The sequence below is a fragment of the Ictalurus furcatus genome, chromosome 1 (genome assembly GCF_023375685.1).
Source record: "Ictalurus furcatus strain D&B chromosome 1, Billie_1.0, whole genome shotgun sequence".
In the NCBI taxonomy this organism is placed as follows: Eukaryota; Metazoa; Chordata; class Actinopteri; order Siluriformes; family Ictaluridae; genus Ictalurus; species Ictalurus furcatus.
Window position 1 is genome coordinate 6,013,821 of NC_071255.1, and position 23,734 is coordinate 6,037,554.

The 23,734-nt window shown below is 37.8% G+C and overlaps 1 protein-coding gene across 1 annotated transcript in view; it reads right to left on the reverse strand.

Moving 5' to 3' along the window:
* Positions 1–23,734, reverse strand: part of dnah5l (dynein, axonemal, heavy chain 5 like) — a 311,233-nt gene that overhangs the window by 44,332 nt on the left and 243,167 nt on the right. Inside the window, exons 69-72 of the mRNA XM_053621829.1 lie at positions 18,467–18,637; positions 13,803–14,181; positions 3,905–4,176; positions 2,133–2,297 (exon numbers count right to left, since the gene is read on the reverse strand). Coding sequence (XP_053477804.1) covers positions 2,133–2,297; positions 3,905–4,176; positions 13,803–14,181; positions 18,467–18,637 — 987 coding nt within the window. The remainder of the gene's footprint in view (positions 1–2,132; positions 2,298–3,904; positions 4,177–13,802; positions 14,182–18,466; positions 18,638–23,734) is intronic.

A 23,734-nucleotide genomic window follows, 5' to 3' on the forward strand; every position in this document is an offset into this window, starting at 1 on the left:
GGAATGTTTTCTTGGCACACTTTGGGCCCATTAATAACAATAAATCATCACTTGAATGCCACAGCCTATTTGAGTATTGTTGCTAACCATGTGCCACAGTTTAGCCATCTTCCAGATTAGACTTTGTTTAAAAAAAAAAAAAAATTCTTAAAAAGCCTGACCAGTTCTGATGCAAAATTAACTTGTACCAGAATGATGGGAAGAGAAGAGAATGGAGAAGGAAAGGAAGGGCTCATGCTCCAAAGCATACCACAACATCAGTCAAATAAGGTGGAGGAATTGTTGCTGCATGGGCATGGATGGCATCCAATGGAACTGGGTCAGTGGTGTTTATTGATGATGTGACTGCTGATAGAAGTAGCAAGATGAATTAAGAAGCAAATAGAATGCTCAGATTCAGTCGAATGCTGCAAAACTGATAGGATGGTGCTTAACAGTATAGAAGGATAATCACCCAAAACATACAGCTAAGGGTTTCTTAAGGCAAAACATTTTAATGTTCTTAAATGTCTGATGACCTCAACCCTGTTGAGCATGCTTTTCACTTACTAAAGACAAAACTGAAGGCAGAAAGTCCCACAAACAAGCAGGAACTCAAGGCAACTGCAGTAAAGGCCCGGCAAAGCATCTTAAGGGAGGAATTTGGCATTTGGTGATGTCCGTGGGTTCCAGACATAAGGCAGTCATTGACTGCAAAGAATTTGCATCCAAGTATTAAAAATAATCATAATATTTATGATTATGTTAGTTTGTCTGTGAAAATGGAGGGACCTCAAATAATCACTGTAATTACTGAATGGTTAATGCAATATTTTTGTTAAACCTATGGAATTAAAGCTGAAAATTATGAAAATTGTGTCACTGTCCAAATACTCATGGACCTGACTGTAAATATGAACAAGAATCATTAAAGAAACATTCAATTTAAGTGAAATTCTTCATGAGATCAAAAATTAAGTTTGATGATTGCCTAGCCTGGTTTGTCCTTCAACATCTGTGCAATCAAGCAACCTTGGAGCTGTGCATTTACTCACCACCCAACATTAAAATCGACTGAGTACATAGGAAGATCTTAGCAAACCATATATATATATATATATATATATATATATATATATATATATATATATATATATATATATGGACCTGGCTTTGTGCATGGGGCACTGTCATCCTGGGACTTGCTTGGGCTTGGCCCCTTAATTCCAGTGAAGGGACATTTTAATGCTACAGCATCTTAAGACATCCAATACGACTGTGTGCTTCCATCGTTGTGGGAACAGATTGGGGGAAGGCCCACATATGGGTATGATGATCAGATGTCCATAAACTTTTGGCCATATAGTGTATTTTAATATGAATATACATTTAAAATTACTAAAATTAAATTGTAAGTAAAATATCTTGTTGATTTGAAGTGAAATATTTAGAAAAATAAACTTATTAAACTATAAGATCATAATGCAGTTTTAATAGGTTTAAAGTGAGTTATATAAGTTATTACTATTTATTTATTGTGGGATAGCCTAATGAGAAACAGCCAGACAGAGATTTTAAAACAAATATACTGTATGTGCTCTATCTGTATTTCACCACAGTTCAAAAAAATCACTTTGATCCCCTTACCATAAAAAGGTCTTCACTCAGAAAGAATCTACACAAACTAAGAAATAAATAATTGCAGGGCTCACACCTTCATCACAAATCTTATTCATTAATTTTCATTACAGATTTTAAATGGTTTTAATCAAAATCCTAATTTGCCACAAAAGACCTTGTAGAGAATCCTCTGAATAATCCTCTGAATTTGTCAAGTACATGACAAAGGACATAGGATAAAATTAATTGATACTAGAAATATGTAATATTACAATATGCAAATCATTGGCCATGTGTTAATGGTGCTTCATGATACAGTTATGTGGTAGAAGCACAAATTTGACTTTGTAAATGAAACCCTTGGGGATATTTAAGTTAACGTATTTAATGTATTGCTTTCTATGACATGCAGAGAAAATAAAAATTTTATATATGAGTGATACATACATTCTTGCACTAGTAAATTAGTGCCATAAATATAATATATAATTCCATAAAAAATCTTATTTTATTTGACTGGTGTGGTGATATACCTTTGTTTTTGCCAACCTCTCTATATTCTCAGTGGGGTCTGAACCCATAGACAGAAGGCAGACAATTGGTGTCCTCTTGTCAGTCTCTGTACACATAGCATCCATGTCCAGTATGACACCCTCTGCGTATCTGTGTCCTATTGATTCTGTGATATACCTCCGTGCCTGCCATAAAAATAATAGGCCTGTGTCAGGATTTTTACAAACATCCTTTTACAAATATAAATGTAATGAATGTGGTTAAATGTACAAACTGATCTCTAAAAATTCAGATCACAGCTATTCAAGTTAATAATAGTTTTTTTTAAAAACAAACAAACAAACAAAAAGATTCTGGTCTAATATAACAGAAAGAGAAACAAAGAAAATTATTACTTTAAAAAAAAAAAAAAATCTACCATGGCTCTGACCATTATTGAATGAATGAATGAATGAATGAGTACACGAAAAACACAATACATAAATAGATCAACACTGGGAGAAAATTGTATGTAATTTCTTAAGGAAAACAGTCTGATAAATTACTAAAAGGCCTATCATTAAAATAAAGGCTGGGGAGTTTATGTATATAAATCCAGACCTGCCAGAAGGAATTTGGGCAACTAATTTTTTTCCCCCCTAATATAGAAATCACAACAGTCCGAGATTAAACATAGACAAAGCATTAAAACAATACTTTTATTTACGTCTACCCAAAAGCTTGGTGACTTGATATAGCTCAATGCAATTAACATTAATCTTTGAAGAAAGAAAAGTGAAGGGACTCATAACTATTTGTTTTAAGATTCGGTTTTAAGTGGTAGGGATACTCTGTGAATCTTCATTCACAAGGACATTCATTCATAAATCTCTTGATAGAGGCCCCAAATTTTTATTTTCAAAATGGCTTAAGGACTTTTGCAGTAATGGTGGCAGGCTTTAGTTTGGACATCACTGTATAAGGGTATCCTGTGCAATACCAGCAGTGCCCAAAAATAGAGACTAAACAGGTGTGTCTGGCAAACTGTCACTATGTTATTCTCTGCTCAGCATTATAGAGGCATTAACCACATCTGTACATCTTATTTATATATCAACTGACTTACTTGTAAGTACTCAGAGCTCGGAACCTGAATATTATGAGCCAGATGACTTTAATTTTTCTGTTTGTTATTCATTTTAATGTTATTAAATCTATAAACAAGTTCAATTTCACCTTCTGTAAAGTGTGTGAGGGGCCTTCCTTAGGGAAGTAAGAAAGTAGTTGACAGACAGAATCTGACAGGCAGTGTGATTCTGAAGCTTGGTGGCTGATCAGCTGTTCAAGTTCATTTCAGGGATGCTTTTTATAGCGGTAGCCATATGATACATGTAGCTAACATTTTAGACTCTGACAGTTAATGAATGATTAGATTCAACCTTTCTGCCTTACTCTTTTCATGGTAATTAAATTCAGCTTATAAAATAAAATAGCTAAATCCCTACCAGGACAAATTGCTGGCTTTCTTGACTATTGATTATTAATATAGTCATATCATACACTATTGAAGGAAGGTGTTACAAAAGGTATACAACTTGTCAGCTTTCTCATTGATATGCTCTAATGTTAATGTCTAGCTCTTTGTGGTTCCTACCCATTTTGGCAAGTTGCCATTTCCCCCCCCAGGTTAACTAAATTAACATTGGTCAGATTTTTTCCCTGGCAGTAGTTGTACATGGCATGTGAGGAATTATGTGATGGTTATTTAATGTTAGGAATAATTAAGGGGTTATTTTTGTTTATTCTATGCTACCTGTGCTATAGTACGGTCAGGGCACCAGCTTCGAATCAGCAATAGCTTGTGAAAGGCATCCAACAGACTGTCATATCCATCAGGAAGTGTTGCATCCTCTGGAGCTGCTTCCTCAAACCAGCATCTCCAAGCCCGCTCATTGCATGCCACCTGTTCTAGGAGTCTAGTAAAGGGATGCAGACTAGACAGGTGTACCAGGTTTAGCCACGTCATATCTAAGATCCAACGCCTTGGCTTAGGCTCCACTGAGTTCAAGTCAAGCGATGCTCCACCTGGAACAAAAGGTATAAACCTTACAGTATTATTTTATTATAATAATTTCTAATTATTATTATTATTTATTATTATTAATGGAGTGGGAAATAATATCCCAGTTGCCAATGTTCATTGACAGTGAATAGAAAATTCTGAGTTTAAATTCTTGAACCCACAACCTATCCTGTATCAGTTACTAAAGGTAATCTGGCACATTATAACATGTAAATGTAATGTACCAGATGAGTATGATTATTGTTAGGGGCTTCTTACTACTGTACTTTGTGTTTACTAATACTGAACTAAGACAATTTTGATAACTTGTAAGTACCTAGGAATAATATAGAGATTGTAATAAACTCCCCACTATAGAAATTGGTCCAATATGCTTCTGAATGTTAAAATTATAGTCTATATTCTGTAAACTGAGGTAAAAGTATCATGCCTTTGTTTGCAAGGGCAAAATTGACATCCAGTTTCACTGTGAATTCAGTTTGAGTGGGGAAAAGGCTACGGCATGACTATGGCTATGGTATAACCCTTGGCAAAAAATTATGGAAATCACCATACTTAGAGGATGTTCACCTGGATTTTTTACTTTGTAGCAAACAAACAAATCACAGATATGACACAAAACATTTTTTGTTTAATAGCTGAACATTCTGGCTTTGTGAAACATACCTCAAACAAGTTCAATGAAATAATTTTAATTAATCGCATATTTTTTTTTATCTAGATCAAGTAGAGGAAAAAATTATGGAATCACCTTGTAATCTGCATTTCTAAAACAAGTGCCAGCAAAAGTCTAAAAATGCTAATTAATCTTCAGTTAAAAGAGAGTACTTGCAGACCTTAACCTTGGACTTTTTGTAAGGAAACATGGCCCCAACAAGAGGGTTGTCAATTGAAACAATGGAAATGACTATAAAACTCCTTCAAGAAGGAAATCCAACACGGAGTATGACAAAATATGTTTGTTCCCAGTCAGCTGTGTCTAAAATTTGGTGCAAGTATAAACGAAATGGGAAGGTTATAAGAGGAAAACATATGGGTAGACCAAGGAAGATGTGAAAGCGTCTTAGAAAACTCAAAGCAATATGCCTAAAAATGCTAATTAATCTTGTAACTGCAGGAAAAGCCGTAGAGTACCGAAGCATACTCTCGAAGCATACTCTTTATATTAAAAAAAAAAAACAAACAAAAAAAATGTTGCTCATCTGGGAACTGCAAGAAAATCAGTAGAGTACTGAAGCATACTCTCAAAAATGGAAGCATACTCTAAGCATACTCCAGCTGCTGCTCATCCATCTCCACCAGCAGGTGGTGCAAGCGGATGTTGACAAAAAAAAAGCAACAGGAAGAGCGAGGCCTTCACAATTTGATTTGCACTAATGGACGAAGCGCCAAGTACAAGTTATGATTATCAGGGGCAATATATATGTGAAAAAGCTGATTAAGACATGAAAGCAGAGGTTACATTTATATTCTATGTTTTAGCAGTTACTCTTTACCCCCATAACAATTCCCAGGTTCGGGTAGGGAATGAGGAAGCTGGAGGCAGGCTTGGAACAACTCAAAAGACACCATTATTTATCTTTCATTTTTGATTTTCAGCGGTTTTATATAATAAAGACACACACGGTTCTGTGTTGGTCGGCTCTCTCTTGAGACGCTCGATCTCTCTCCTTTTTATCCTTACTTCCACTCACTGCAACACAACATTCATTAGTACAATTCCCCACAAGAGTGCATTCCTTACCACTCACCATGTCTGGCTCAGCCCTCCATTCACAAACCGGCGCTTGAGCATGCCCCCGCTTCCACACCCCCTGTACATGTAAGTAGCTTGTAACAGAGACCAGCAAGACCGGTCTTCACGAGAACGCAAGTTCGTTCTTTGCGTTCTTAGAATTGAGAAACAGCCTCTGTCTCGGCTTATTACGGGGGTTTAACAGAAAGTAGCATTCTAAAACAATGTAAGAGTGCAACCCCAGTATTGTAACACAGTGCCGCACAAGCCACGATATAAAGTTAAGGAATCAAACACAACAGCAAATATTGAACTTTGTGAAATAAAGCCAAGCAACGGAGAGCAAAATATGTATTACAATCTTCCTCAGATGTAATGTTCGTTCTTTACATCAGCGTCGGGGGAATCACTTTATGTCCTCTTTGCTATATAAGGATAAGGGCATCTGCCAAATTCCATAAATATCAATGGAGAAAGCTGCTTACATGAAGCGGGGGCATTCTTGAGAGCTGGTTGTGAATGGAGAGCAGAGCTGGAGAATTTAAGGAATGCACACCTGCGGGGAATTGTAGCTAATAATGAATGTTCTGTGTTGCAGTCAAGGGCGTAATTTGGGGTGGGTTGAGTATGGGCACAAGTGTACAATTGGAGTGGGGGGCACACACCTATTTTCCTTAAGAAATGGAAATATATTAAAAAGGAATAGACATAAATAAATAGAATAGATGAAGAAAAGACAGATCCGTTGGCAGGGTTCATTAAAGGGGGACATATAGAAAATATATTGTATTGTATGTTGGGGGGGGGGGATAAAAAGTACTACGGGGGCAAATATATTTTCACACAGGCCCAGTTGGTATTGAATAACATTTTTGCTTCAATATATAACATTATCATTTAAAAACTGTATTTTGTGTTTACTCATTTTGTTTTAATTTCTGAAACTATTTCTGTGAGATATACACAAAAAGAAAAGAAATCAGGAAATATTTTTCTTAGCACTGTATATAGGTGCCTATTGGATGACCTGCATGCCCACTTTTATTAGATGGGGAGAAAATATATAGCTGTGTTTCCTACTCTGTATACGAACAAACTTAAAAAAACATCGCCACCAGGTGGGTGCATGAAAATGATGCATAGTGAAGCGAGTGCTGTAGAGTAAAACACCCAAATATACAAAGAATTTTATTAAAGTTTGATGCATTACCACGGCAACACTATTTAAGATATCAAGACTTCTTTCACAATTTTACATCAGCCATGTCTCACCATTATTCTAACCAAGTTTGAAGTGATTCGGGTAAATATAAGAGGACTATTTAAAAGCCTGTTTTAAGTGACACACTTCCTGCTGCCAGTTGGTGGCACTATGATCATGACTCACAATAGCCACATCTATGTGCTCAGCCCCCGTGACCAAACATACTTCTCAAGTGTGATCTAAATCACTCAATGCATGCACAAGATATGAGACCCTTCCTGTTTTCCTTTTTTCACCATACATTTATTGCCTCGCCATAGCAAAACCATTCCAGAGATCAAAAATCCCTTTTCAATTTAGCATCTTGAATGTCTTGCCATAATGTTGACCAAGTTTGGTGACAATTGAATCCTCAAGGAGGAGTATTTAAAAATGCAAATCCTGCAATTTTCAACAACAACAAAAAAAAAAACCAGATTAAATCCAAAATGGCTGACTTCCTGTTGGACAAAGCTAATGACTGTTATTTTGAAAGTTGTCTGGCTTGATGATATATGTACTGAGTTTGGTGACTGTAGGTAAAACTGACCACACCACTTTAGTCAAAAGGGGGCGCGACAGAGCCTCCCCTCCACACCCATATCTTAGGTTTTGCCTACGCCTAATGGACAACAACTCTGATTTGTTTAATGACTTTCATGAAATTTTAAGGGCCTCAAAAACAGCGGCTGTGGCTCAGTTGGTAGAGCAGGCTGTCCATTAATCGTAGGGTTGGCGGTTCGATTCCGGGCCCACATGACTCCACATACCGAAATGTCCTTGGACAAGACACTGAACCCTGAGTTGCTCCCGATGGCAAGTTAGCACCTTGCATGGCAGCTCTGCTACCATTGGTGTGTGAGTGTGAATGGGTGAATGAGACACAGTGTAAAGTGCTTTGGAACTGCTAAGGTTAAAGAATCGCTATATAAATGCAAACCATTTACTAAAAACACCCAAAAAGAGTATTAATGTTTGAAGAATTACCATGGCAACACTATTTAAGATATCAAAAATCCTTTCATATTTTTACATCAGTCATGTCTTGCCATTATTCTGACCAAGTTTGAGGCGATTTGGGTAAATATAAGAGGATTATTGCATCCTGTCTGTTGTAAGTCTCACACATCCTGCTTCTAGTTGGTGGTGCTAAGACCGTGAGTCACAATAGCCACATACATGTGATCAGCCCCCAGTATCAAACATACAGCTCAGGTTTGATCTAAATCACTCAATGCACTCAGAAGATATGAGACACTTCCTGTTTCCTTTTTTTCACCATTAATTCATTGCTTCGCCATGGCGAAACATTCGAGATATCAAAAATCCCTCAGCAATTTAACATACTCAATGTCTTGGCATAATGTTGAACAAGTTTGGTGACAATCACATGAATCTGCTAGGAGGAGTATTTAAAAGTTCACAGCATGCAATTTTCCAAGTTTAAAAATGGACGACTTCCTGTTGGGTGTAGCTAATGATTGTCAGCACGAAAGTTGTTTGGCTTGATGAGAACAATATGTGTACCGAGTTTTGTACATATACGTACAAGTATGTTGCATATGATATATGCATCAAGATTTTGTACCATGTAAAGGGTACCCATTGCCCGGGTGTAATGACTTGCAACTCTGACGTGTGTGCCAAAATTCATGAGTTTTTGAACATGTTAAGGGCTCCCAAAGCCCCTGAAACCTTGAAAAAAAATCCTTAGGAAAACAATAGGGCTCTGTGCACTTTCAGTGCTGAAAAGTGCTGAAAAACTTGACTTTCGGTATAACTGCATAAGCATGACTTTAATTAAGCAATACGTTTCATGTAGTTTTATTACCCTCCCCTCTGTCATGACATCCTCAAACAAACATTTACTTGAGAAGGAGCCACTTTGATCTGTGCGGTGCAAACCACAAATTGTGCATGGCTAAAAAAAGAAGCATTGCATGGGAGCACAATCATACATTTTCTCCCGGTGTAATAAAATAGGTACCTATATACTGTATACAGAATCTGTATCTATTTAGTTATCCAAATATTTGGATCCATCTGTATTTTGATTTAAAACAGCTTTTGGAAATATTCTGTTCTCCTTTTGACTCAGGCTCGGCCATTCCAAAACCTTGAACTTCTTTTGCTGAAGCCATTCCTTTGTAGATCTGGAGGTTTGCTTTTGTCGTTGTCATGCTGAAAGGTGAAATCCCTCTTCATCTTAAGTGTTTTAGCAGGAGCCTTAAGGTTTGTGCCAAAATTGACTGGTATCGGGAGCTATTCATTATTCCCTCCACCCTGATTAATGCCCCAGTTCCAGCCGAAGAAAAACAGCCCCAAGGTATGATGCTGCCATGACCATGCTTCCCCGTGGGGATAGCATTCTTTTGGTGATGTGCTGTGTTTTTTTTTGTGCTAAACATATATTTTGGTATTATGGCCAAAGACCACATTATGGCTGTAATAACACATTATTCCGCATGGTTTTGGGAGATTGGATGCATTTATTTTATCTATTTTTTGGTTTAAAAAAGGCTTCCATCTTGCCACCCTACCACAGAGCCCAGAGATATGAGAAGTTTGGGAGATTGTCGTCACACGTAGGGAGCAACCAGTACTTGCCAGAAATTGCTGCAATTCTTTTAATGATGCTGTGGGCCTCTTGGCAGCCTCCCTGACCAGTTTTCTTATGATCTTCTCATCAATTTTAGAGGGACGTCCTGTTCTTTGTAGTGTCATTGTCGTGACATATTTTCTCCACTTGTTGATTATTGTCTTTACAGTGATCCATGGTAGATCCAATGCCTTGGAATTTCTATTTTGTAACTCTCTCCTGATTTATATTTTTCAACAATGAGATCCTGTATATGCTTTGTAAGCTCTTTGTGGCCCATGGCTTTTCCAGTTGGATGTCAGGAAAATCCTATAAGAACAGCTGTACTATATTTGGGGGTAATCAGTTGCTTTAATTGATGGCAGGTGTATACTAATTAGTATTTAACATGAGTTTCAATGTGATTCTTTTTTGAATGTGTCCCCCCCCCCCAAAAACATTTCTGGGTGTTTGACACTTGATATTTATATGTTGCAATTGCACAATAAAGGTCATGATTGAACTTAGTTTCTTTTTTACATCACAAAAACCTTCCATTTTAACAGGGGTGTGTAGACTTCTAACATCCACTGTAGATGTGTTAAGTGACATAGAACATAGAACATTTTGTATCAGACAGCCCAATATGTAGGCAAGCAAAAATATTGGAACATGTGTCTGACCGGTGTTTCTTGTTACCCAGGTGTGTCATTTTAGTTTGATTGTTTAAACAATAAATAGCTCTGAAAATCTACTCTTGGTTTTAGCCTTCATTTTCACCTGTGAAGACTTGTTAAAAAGGATAAGCCAACATGAAGATCAGAGAACTGTCTATGGGAGAAAAGCAAGCCATTTTGAAGCTCAGAAAAAAGGGAACATCAATCATTGAGCATTGCACAAACACTTGGCATGGCCAATACAACAATTTGGAATGTCCTGAAAAAGAAAGAAACAACTGATGTACTGAGCAACAGACGCCGAGTGGGTAGACCAAGGAAAACAGCTGATGACAGAAATTTTGTGAGAGATATGAAGTAAAACCCCAAAACAACAATCAGTGACATCACCAACAACCTCCACAGCACAGGGGTGAAGGTATTACAATCCACTGTTCGAAAAAGACTTCAAGAGCATAAATATAGAGGCCATACCACAAAATGCAAACCAATTTTCAGCAGTAAGAATTAGAAAGCCAGTTTGGAATTCGCAAAGAAATACAGAGATGAGCCACAAGATTAACCTCTACCAAAGTGATGAACAGGTCAAAGTGTGGAGAAAAAGGATTTGCTCATGATCCAAAACATACAAGCTCATCTGTGAAACATGGTGGAGGTCATGGCTTGGGCTTGTATGGCTGCTTCTAGAACAGGCTTACTAATCTTTATTGATAACTCATGGTGGTAGCAGCAGAATTAATTCAGAAGTCAACAGAAACATTCTGTCTGCCAATTTACGGATAAATACATCCAAATTCATCAGGACTAAGTTCATCATGCAGCAAGACAATGAACCAAAACAAACTACTGTAAGGCTGGTGACAAAATGTCTGAACCTGGAGAGAACTGCTCTCTAAGGAAAAATGACTCTCACGGGAATTAACACTCAAACTCTCTCCCACAGAATTAGCATCCTCACCTGAAATAGCACATCATGCTAAGTGGAAACTAGGAGATCCTCACTACATTGTTTCCTTCTTCCTCTCTCCTCCCACCCTTCTCTCTCTGTGTCAAGATCACCTTAAACACACCCAAGGTCTACATGCATTACATAACATGTTTTAATGTGAATAAGATGTTGACTATATATGTTTGCTATATTATACGGTCTCAGTGAGTCTGGAAAATATGGTCTCATTCTCTCAACAGCAGTTCAAATAAAAATATTGCATGCCGTTAAAGGCATACCCTCCCAGGGTCCCTCACTCAAATTACCTCCTGTATGTAAATAATGTACATCCTTCCACAAACATCAAATGGTAATCACCATTTGGTGGACCACAGAGCATCTGGGTATTTAGGGGAGAGCTGGCCAAAGATTCGGGGAATCTGTAGACAGATCTCCCGCACGATTACCGTGTGTAGTTTTTTTTATACCAGGTATGCAAGTTTTGACTTTCTTATGTTCTATTATTAGGTTTTGAATTTGACTGGAATGTAATGTTGAATGTAATTCTTTCTTCTTCTTGTTAATAGTAGTATTGAATTTGGATGTGTTCACACCTGATTAAATTCATTATTAGACTTGATTATCTTCTGATTTATTCTGAAATTATTGTCTCCAGTAGATTATGTAAAGGCCTTGCTACCGCAAATCTGTGACCAGGTTAGTACAGGTTAAAATCTAGGTTTAGGTGGAGCATTAGGGTACACCAACTGAGATTTTAGTGTCCAGGCTAACAACTTGGGGTTAAGTTATGTGTTCTTAGTGTGTACAGGCTCGATAGGGAATTTCCGTTTAGGACAACATAAAGTTGATCGAACAATTCTAAATAGGGTGAAGTCTAAACCTCTGGTTATTGTAATATTTTTCTAGTTAATGTGTACATAGGAAACTATGGCATGATTATGTAAAGCTAATTTTAACTCAGATATTATTGGTCTATCTCTGTAAATTTTAGTAGTCATGACCTCTGACTAGAAATAACGTTACTATAATTAAGTGTTAACATCTAAGGGGATTAAACAAAGTACTTTTTAGAAAAGGGCAAGCATGGGGCGGCCATCTAAATAGTATTAGTCAATTACCTCTGGCTGATGACCAAGACTGGTGAGTTGTGACTGTGAGATCCGTATACACGGCCGACGCGAGACTCTGAGCAACATGGAATCCAAATGAACGAGCACAATTTAAAGTATAGGATATACTAGAATTAATAAAATGTAAAAGATCAAAAGTATCAAAATACAAATAATTATTGGAGTCAGATTTAATTTAAGTGAGAGTCAAACAGAACTGGAATGACAAATTTAATAACCTAAATGTATTCACGTCGAAAAGACAGAACCGTGTGGGAATCCTTCTACCAAGTCATTGGATACCGTTGTTGGACCAGTGAGTGAGCCCCTACACTGCAAAATCAACAAAGGACTTTATCAGGGGGAAAAGGTGGATGGTTTTAGATTGGCCAAGTCAATCACCAGACCTCAAACCAATTGAGCAGCATTTCACCTCCTGGAAAACAAACAAAACTGAAAGGGATTGTAGTAAAAGCCTGGAAAACATCACAAGAGAAGAAACCAACAACTTGGTGATGTCAGTGAGTCGCAGGCTTGATGCAGTTATTGCAAGAAATGGATATGTAACCAAATATGTTTGTTACTTAAATGTGTTATTTACTTAAATTTACTTTAAAGACTTATCTGTTCCTATAATTTTTCTCCCATAAAAATGGGTGGTCTTAAACAAAAGGTTCTATGTTTTATGTTGTTTATCACATCTAGATGGAAATACAAGAAATATAAGCTGAAATATTAAACTCTGGTCTCATATCCATTTTCTGATCTCAAACCAGAGTATGTGAGCGAAGTAGAGTGGTGTGACACTCTGCTCAATATTCCGCTCTATGCATGTGTGCTCTGCTCAATCACTCAGAGCCCAAACGAACGCTCCCCTCATGTACTGCTCACAACGACCAGTAAAACAAAATTCTGGTCCGACATGAAATTTCTCTTTTTAATCATATTGATTGCTTAAGCAATCAAAAGTATGCACCCAGAAAAATGTAAGAAGTAAGATACTGTAAAGGAAAATGTAAGCAAATGTAATTCATATGTTAGTACACTAGTTAATTCAAGCCAAGAAAAAGGCAAGTAGCTTCCAAAGAAAATGTTTTGTTGTTTTGGCATATCAATCATGAGTTTGATCTTACAGTAGACTTTTCATTCCTAGTCTACATCATGTGCTTGACCCTTAACAGACAACAATTATTATGATACAACTATCAGTAATGAAACTCACACAGTACACTTACAGCTTTTGCTGATATAGTGTATGTCAAAATTATTGAGCATATAATAAAATACTTTCTGGGTATCTGTGTGTAGAGAATATAATACCAAACTTATGAACGTACCTTTAATGAAAGCATGGAACTCGCTGTGAGAAATATTTTGGGCTTGAAGGTCTATCTTCAGTGCCAGAAGAAGGGTGAAAAGGAATTTGTGATCTTCATATAGGCCTCGAACTGTAAAGCGGAACACCTCATAGGTCAAGAAATCCATGATGTTAGCAAGTCTTCTGGAGGTAATTTGAGACTTTGGTGACTTGTCCAAGGAATTGTCAAAGATTTCAAGGAACTGTCTCAGTGATGTCTGGTACATGAAATTGACCAGGCTCATTTCTACAATGAGAAAATAGAGGATGCTGCCTCTTGTAGCTATTGGACGATACTCCTCACGGGCAAGATTGATCTTTATTTCAGTTTCTGCTGCCACTGATAGCTTCTCCCTCACCTTGTGGAAGGGAGAAAATTGTTACCCAAGGCAATATAAGGCAATATAGTGTAATCATTCGTAATATTATTATTTATTTCACTACTCAAAACATATGACTGGTTGAATATAATTTTTTTGATTGCAAATTTGAGTGTTTTATCTCAATTTGTTCAATAAATGCATTCCCCGCCTTCCTAGTGATTATTTATCTTTTATTTGTATTACAAAATTAAATTTAAGTATATTAGAATTTTTTCTGCTAATTTTGAAGTGACACGCTAAAGAAAAAAAAAAAGTCTAAAAACTGCGCAAGTAATAAGTATTCTCACCCCTTTCTTTTAGCAATCCAAATTAGTTTTTAATTTTTTTTTGTATTTAATTTTTGAGAGCTCACACTATATATTTCACTAAATATATTAAACAGCGCACATGTGTTCAATTTAAATCCGCTTGTGTTCAATTGTATGCTTGCCAAAGATATATCTCTGACTTTGTGTGTGTGTGGGGCGGGGCGGTCTAATGGTTAAAATGGCAGACAAGGAACTGCTTTTGAAACTTTGAGATGAACTTGTTAAGAGGAAAAAATGTGGAGAAGGTTATTAAAACATCTTGAAACATTTGAACTTTCTTAGGAGCACCGTGAAATCCATTATAACAAAGCAGAAAAATTATGGGAGAGTGACAAGAAGGTCCCATTTGAAAAATGCTTTTGGAAAAAGATTTTGTGGCATGACCAAAGCATAACGTTTGGTGCAAACCAAATATAGCCCAACACCCAAGTAACACCATTTCTAAATACAAAAAGGTATTTAGATATTTAAGGTTATTCTGGTTGTCACATTTAATCCATAGTTAATGTGATGAGCTACACCATGTGGTTACTCTGTTAGGGGCACCTGTATGAAATTAACTGAGGTTAATCGATAGCAATACATACTGTACATCGACTATAAATGACCTTATCAGCTGGTTACATGTAATTGCAAAAATAGCCAAGAGGGAAGATGGGAAAAAGTCTAGTATCATATGATTGTACAAAGAACATGAGATCAGCAAAACTGGAAAAAAAAAAAAAAAAAAAAAAAAGTTAAAAAATTGAAGGACTTCTGAATGAAAACAGACAGCATACAGAAGACCCAGAACAACCACCAGCAGACTATGCAGGATAATTGTGAGTAAATTCATGAAAGACAGGCAAGAAACAGCTGCAATGACTGCTATAGACATCAATCAGAATTACCAGACTCAGTACACAAAGTATTCAAATGGTAAGAAGCATGCATTGCACAAGCATTCCAACAATGGTAGCAATGCACAAGCATTCCAACAATGGTAACAACCATTCCAACAAGCATGGGTAGTGGGAGAGCAATGGGGTGGAAACCATTAATCAGCCTCAAGAATAAGAAATTTCTTTATAAAAAAAAAAAAAAAAAAGGAAAAATGCACAGAAAGACAGCAGCTTCTGAAGAACTGTCTCATCTTTAGATTAATCCAAATTTTACTTGCAAGGACCTGATGGAACAGTGTTTGTGTCAAGAAAGCCAGGATAAGAATTCGAACTAGATCTGGAATGAGGTGTTCAAAAAGTACATATAGGTGTGATGGTCAGGTGTCCGCAAACTTCTGGCCCTATAGTGTACTTTTTTGTGCAATTGTGGACTATGTATCTATTAATTAAACATTTTTTTAACATTATTTTTTGGCCAATCTTTTGCTTGGATTCTTTAAAATATAAAAATGCCACTTGATTTGACATGTCTTCTAAAGTAGTGAAAGTGAGAATGTAGGTTATTGTAAGTGTCCGGATAATATTTGGGTTTTTGGGGTCACTATACAGTCACTATATACTACACACTATAAATATATAGTCTCATATGAAAGTACTGGAAAGGCTAGGACAATTCTTTTGTTTTTGCTATACACTGAAGACATTGTGCTGTACCAGCTGTATATGGTTGAAATGACAATAAAAAGCCACTTGACTTGATTTGACATTTGGGCTTAAGATAAAAATGGGGGTGGTGACTGTTTTCCCTTCAATCTCAGCTTCAGGAGGTGAAATGAATGCTCAATTAGGTTCAAGTTTGGTGACTGACTTCCACTGTTGGTAGTGTGTTTTGAGTCATTGTCTTGCTGCATGATGAAGTTCCTCACAATTAGATTGGATGCATTTCTCTGTAAATTGGCAGACAGAATGTTTCTGTAGACTTCTGAATTCAAACCGCTGCTACCATAATGAGTTACATCATCATTAAATATTAGTTAGCCTGTTCCAAAAGTAGCCATGCAAGCCCAAACAATGACACTAATGCAGGGGTGGGCAATCTTATCCGGAACGGGCCGGTGTGGGTGCAGGTTTTCATTCCAACCAAGCAGGAGGCACACCTGATTCCACCTGTTTAATCAGTTGATCTTGGCTTTCCGGATAAGATTGCCCACCCCTACATTAACACCACCATTCTTGTATGTTTTGAATCATGAGCAGATCCTTTCTTTCACCACACCTTGGCAGTTCTATCACTTTGGTAGAATTTAATCTCGGCTCCAGAACTTTGTCGCTCTTCTTTGTGAATTCCAGTATGGCCTTCCAATTCTCACTGCTGATGAGTGGTTTTCATCTTGTGGTATGGCCTTTATATTTCTGGTCTCAAAGTCTTCTTCAAATGGTGGATTGTGATACCTTCACCCTTGCCCTTTGAAGATTGTTGGTCATGTCACTGACTGTTGTTTTGGGGTTTTTTCTTTATAGCTCTAACAATGTGTCTGTCATCAACTGTTGCTGTTTTCTTTGCCTGACCTGTTTTATGTCTGGTTGTTGGTACACCAGGGGTTTCTTTCTTTTTCAAGACACTACAAATTATTATAGTATTGATTTTCTTAACTTCAAGATGGCTTGCATAGACAGCTCTCTGGTCTTCCTGTTGGTCTATCATTTTTAACAACAAATGTTTTTTGTTTGTAAAATATTAATTGTTTAAACAATCAAACACGGCACACCTGGACAACAAGAAATAATCACATCTTGATCACTCAAAAAATGAGTGGGTTCAAACAAAAGGTGCCATGTTCTGTTTAATGTCTAAGCTGGAATACTGAACTATTATCTCAAATCCAACTTTTGTGCATAGCAAAAGAAAAGAATTGGCCTTGCGCTCTCTCTCTCACATACATACATATATACACAAACACAATATTTTATATATATATATATATATATATATATTTAAAATTACACACAGTGGTGTGTTTGTGACCCCTGTAGAATTGTCTATAAATCTGTATAAATATGTCCTAAAACATCATCAGATTTATACACAAGTACTAAAAGTAAACAGAGATCCAAATTAAACAAATGAGACAAAAATATTATACTTACTTCATTTATTGAGGAAAATGATCTAATATTTCATCTATGTGAGTGGCAAAGGTATGTGAACCTCTTGGATTAGCAGTTAATTTGAAGGTGAAATTAGAGTCAGGAGTTTCCAATCAATGGGTGACAATCAGGTGTGAGGGAGTGACCTATTTTATTTAAAGAACAGGGATCTATCAATGTCTGATATTCACAACACATGTTTGTGGATGTGTATCATGGCATAAACAAAGGAGATTTCTGAGGACCTCAGAAAACAGAGTTGTTGATGCTCACCAGGATGGAAAATCTTACAAAACCTTCTCTTAAGTGTTTGGAAATACTGTGGACAAATAGAGGACATTTAAGACCCCTGTTACCCTCCCCAGGAGTGGTCAAACAAAAAAGTACAAGACATGTAACAGTCTACAAGGTCACAAAGGAACCCAGGGTAACTTCTAAGCAACTAAAAACAATGACCTTCAGCATACAAGTCCTTCTACCAAAGAATGGCTACAGAAGAATAAAGTTAATGTTTTGGAATGACCAAGTCAAAGTCCTGTCGTTAAGAATAGACATGTTGTGAAAGGAAATGAAGCAAGCAGGTCATGTGAGGAAATCCACCAACATCCCAGAGTTGAAGCTGTTCTGTACTGAATAATGGGCTAAAATTAATCCAAGCCGAAGTGTAGGACTAATCTGCACTTACTGGAAATGTTTAGGTGGAGTTATTGCTCCAGAAGGGGGTCACACCAGATACTGAGAGCAAAGGTTTGCATACTTTTGCCACTCACATATATGTAATATTGGATAATTTTCCTCAATACGTAAGTGACCATGTATAATATTTTGTCACATGTTTAATTGGGTTCTCGATGATCTATTGTATTATTAGATATATTATCTTAATAACTACTTTAAAACCATGATGCCTCTTGACCCACATACCTCCTCTGCAGTACTTTTGGTAACTCTAAGAACCTCTATCAGAGACTTATCCTCCACAAGGGAACCTTGTGTGCTGGTCAGTCTATATAGTAGGTTATCCTCCAACTCCTGCATCTTCCGCTTGTTGGATGTGACCTCTACCACCATTTTTACTCGTTCTGATTCCATTTCCTAAAGAGAAGGGAAAATGGTTTCTGGATTACGAAGCTGGCTTTCTAGTTATTCATTAGTGTTTTTAAAAATACTCGCTCCACTTGAACACAATGCTTTGTATAAATATTCACATACCCCCTTGAACTTTTCCACAATAGTAATGTTACAACCTTAAACAGGGCCCAGTGGCTTTTGGCATCTCGAAATTGTTAATGTGTGAATGTGTGTGTGAGTATGTACAATTGGTCCCTGTGATGGGTTGGCACCCCATCCAGGCTGTCCCCCACCTTGCGCCCCGAGTCCCCTGCTATAGATATAAGATCTGAAGTGATTTTGTAAAAGTCTGAGGATAAGCGGAATCTTGATTCTTGATAACTCTAAGTTCATTTGACCCTGATATGTCCCCCAATAGTTTTCCTACTGGTAAATAAAAGGGCATTGTTGATGAGGTGATTGACATTTTTAAACATTCTGCTACAAACTGTTGTAACAGACCCTCAGTGGCCAGTTCTTTGAGTATGTTGATCATTTTAAGTTAGCATGTTGGACTGATGTTATAACTAGCAAACCAACATGAGTGAACAAAATGATGACAAACCAATGCAGCTAACACTAGTGTTCATTTTGTCAGCTATTTTTAAATTTAGTATTAGTCTTGGACCTGTGTCAAATGTCCTTGATAGTTTATATCATATTTATTCAACCTGTTTTAATTAGTCAAGTTTAAGTTTACTAAAATTCTGGGAATTTTATTCTTATTTTAAACAAAGAAAATCACAAGTATTTTATGGTTGAAGCTTGAGAATTTTATATAGTGGCTTGAAAATTGGCATAAATGACAGCTAAATCACTTTCAAACATTACATCTCTCTCTTTGTAACTATTTGTCATGTAATGGAGGCTGAGATGGAAGCAAGTTCAGGTAAGGCAGTTTAATGAGAAGACAAATCCATAGAGCACAGATAGGTAAGGGTCAAACAATCCAAACTAGGCAAGGCAGAGATTCAAAGTCAAGGGAATAACCCCTCCCAAAAAAAAACAAAAAACATGAGCAACAACACCAGGTAAAGGCTTGGTAAACGACTGGGAAGAGACGTAATACTTTACAATGGCTGTGTGTGTGTGTGAGAGCCTCTTAAGTAGTGAGGTGTGATTGAGAACAGGCATGTATGATTAGTCCTCATGAGAATGGATGCGTCTGTGTGTTCCATTGGGAGTTGTAGTTGTTGGCCATATTTGTAGTTCATGGTGCATTCTGGGAAATGGAGTTGCTGGTTTGCCATGACAGGACACTATTGACCAAACTTCTATTTGTAATAAAGTAGGCTAACATAACTGTGGATATAAAATTTAGCAAGCTATGATAGTGAAAATTAAGTTTGTACCGCATTTGTTAAAGTAATTGTTACTATTAAAAACTTCAGCTCCGTTGAGCCTCTGTTAACTTGCCTGAGGTGGTCTGATCAGTCCTGTGAGGGCACGAGCATTCTCTTTGGCTGCAGCCTGTAGGTATTATGGCCACTCGATCTCTGTGACCATTGAAACAGATCTGGTGCCCCCTTTGTAGTGAGCTCAATCAACAAGCTGGTGAAGTCCGAATAGTAAAGGTCAACATTGCGCAACCACATGCAAAATATCCCCGCTACACTTATGTGCAGAACTCACATTTATGTGCGGAGCTCATGTTCATAGGCTGTTTCAAAAACAGTCAATGATAATTTGTCTCCTCTTTTTTGTCAACAAAAATAAAGAGGTTTTTATATTTTAAACTACATTTTAGTCTTGTCGTTTTTCATCAACAATATTGCATGTTGATATAGTCACACTTATTGTTTAATGATGTTGGTAATACCTGTCAATATACCTGCATGCAAATGAAAAGTGGATTTTAAGATGCACATTAGGTAATGATTCATGGATGCACATGTACCGTACCTGTCCATGACAATATGGACAGGAGAGAGGCGGTCCCACTGCCTATGCAGCTGTAGGCTCTGTCTCCAAGGTTTCTAATACGCAGACTCTGGCTCCAATTTTTGTAAAATTGTGACTCCCATTTTCACCCACCAAAGGGTTCAAAAGCACACAAAGAGCGTGAACAGCTCCAAGTTATACACACATATATACAGTCATTGAATTACACAGAATGGCATGCCCCATAGCCTTCATGTGGTGGAGCCAATGCAGTGGAGCATGGTCTACACAGAGGGTGAATTTGTGCCAAAATACATAGTACTGGCATGTGAGGATACTCCTATTCAACAGTGTTGTACTGTATACTTAATACAACACATACAATTTTGAGAGAAATGTTAAGTGAGTAAATGGCCCCCACAGAGAGCCACTTTAACACTTACAAAGGGCTGCTGCCACTGCTCCAACCATTGAAACAGATCTAGTGCCCCCTTTGTGGTGAGCTCAATCAGCAAGCTGGTGAAGTCTGAAGAGTTAGGCACAAACCTACAATAAAATCATTCTAGCCCCAGGAACTGTCACCTGCTCACCTGGATACATGGTTACCTTGGGCAGGCTGAAATTGCAGCAGTCTCATTAATTTGTGGATGCACCTGCCCATGAACCATGTGTAAGCCCAGATACTCCATCCATCCAACTGCACACTTCACCAGGTTCTGGTCAATTTTTCAATGAAAATGAAACATGTCTAGCCAGTCCAGTTGCTCATCCATATGAGGTATTGGATATGCATGAACTTTTTAAACTGCATTCATCTTGTTCATATTTGTTCATTCATCCCCTTTCATACACTCTGGATGGTTGTTCCTGGGCCTGACATTGTCTAGTGTTAGTTGGCCCAAGGTGTCGAGTATTCAGAATGTACTGAATTTAGTTTTTGCTGTTAGAAGGTCCCTCCCAACAATTTTCCCTAATGACACCCAAGACAAAGCAGGGCTTGAACCTCTACATTAATTAGAATGGGGAGAACCCTGTGGAGGCTTGTGGGACCTCTCTTATTGTGAATAAAAAGGGTTCGAGCCACTTATTCCAATTCCAACCATCATCACAAATGATCTGACGAGTCATATTTTTTAGGGTTTGATTAAACTGTTCAATCTATCTTTTTTGCACTAGTGTGAATTTATTTAATCCACAATAATTCTTACAGTTCATGAAGAGTGAGTGACATAATAGTAGTGCACTGGTAAGTCAGGATCTTTCAGGATCACGACTCAGAAGAAAGCTCTCAAGAGCATGCCCTTGTGCACTCTGTTCTAACTGCCCAACAAGGTCCATACCAATTCTTTCAAAGGGGACTTCAATTAATGGAAGGGGGCACAATGGCACTTTTGGTGTGGATGGCAGATTCATCAGATGACATTTGTGACATGCCACACACTACCCACATACATCACCGTGAATGCCCGGCCAATAGAAATGGGCCATGAGATAGTTTAATGTCTGATACTGCCCTAAATGCCCAGCTGTGGGATTATGAGGAGTTGTATGGAAAAGCATTTCCCTGTAGTGTCTTGGTACCAACAGTTGCGTCATCTCTTCCTTAGTTTGAACATCCTGCATCACTTATTATATCTTATGTTTAATAACTGAAAAATATGGATAGGATAGTGAAACATTCATCTGGATGTTTTTTCACCGATTGTTTACCATCAATTACTCTCACTAGTTCAAAGGTGTGCCTCAGGGTTTCGTTGTACGACTTTTCCAAGGAGAAATCCCCGTGAAAGGTGTCTCCCTGACACAGAACTGATGTTGATGGCCCCGGCACCAATTCCACGCCCAATGATGTGCATATTCCACACCATGTCTTACTACTGCAGGGCATATCCACAAACATTTCCAGTACTAATGTCTGAAAACCTGTTCAGAGAACTAATGGATATGTGATATGAGGACTAACCGCTGCCTCTAGTCTATGCTTTTGTCCCCAGAATTGAATTGTAACTGGCACCAACAGATACTTGTGAACATCCCCACCTGGTCAATCCATTTCAGTACTGCTTTCTTGATGCTCTGGTATACCAGTTGCACACATGTCAGCAGCTGCTGGGTGGTGAACTAGGCTTCCCCTGAAAGCAAGGGAAGGAGGCTTAGGGTACACTCCTCCTCCAGCCATCCCAATGCATGTGCCACATGCTTGAAGAACTTCATGAAGACCTCCAGATCGTGGACCATGGAGGACATCTTCATGTGTATCACAGCTGGGCCAGCTGGTGCAGCTGTAGATGGAGGAACCGTGAGTTGCAGTAGAATGTGGAGCACTTGTCACTCTTCAGCCTGCTCCTGAGCAATTGTTTCGAAACACTACTGTTGTTGATGGTGCAAGTGAAGAGTTCATAATGTTGTAACTGGTGAAAGATGGCAAGGGATTTAATTATCTAACTAAGTAGGGAAGTTTCCATGACAGCATCTGCTACCTCCTCAAGGGTTTGGCAACACTGTAGAACCCGGTGTGTGTCTCTGTATGGAGGAGATGAGCACATATTTTGATGGAGCTTTGGGCTCAATTTTTTCATAAACTCAACAGAAAAAACAAACTAAAATGTTATCCCAATATTTTGTGGGTTTCATCTCATTCAAGTTCAATTCAATTCAATTCAATGGAAATTTAAGCTCACGCTCTCTGCATGTGTGCATGCTGTGTGCAAACTTTGCAGACTCATCTCTCTCTCTACCTCACAATCTCACTGAAAGAATAAAATCACACATAAATATAGCATACAAGTGTGAATAATCATGCGTTACCTACTGGTTCAACCAACCTTCTCTCTGCTCGCAGCTGATGTTCAACCACACTCGACACATTTCTTGGTGTCACTTGGTATGGACCCATTTCACATGAAACCTTTCTCACAAATAGGATACACCTATCAGTGGTTATCACAAACAATTAATATATTGCAAACAATGCATATATCCAGAGGCGCGTGCTTGCACCCAGAGGTGGTACAGCAAATTTGGGAAAAATTCAGCTAGGCACTAGTAGACAGTAGAGTTGAGCCGTTGTCAAGCGCGGATCTCTGAAGTAGAGTTGAATGGCCCTCTGGGACAAGACATACTAGCTCACAGCTGGCCTTGTGGCCTATGGTATGTATTTCTTTGGATGATTCTAATCAAGTTGAACAAAATTCAGCAATC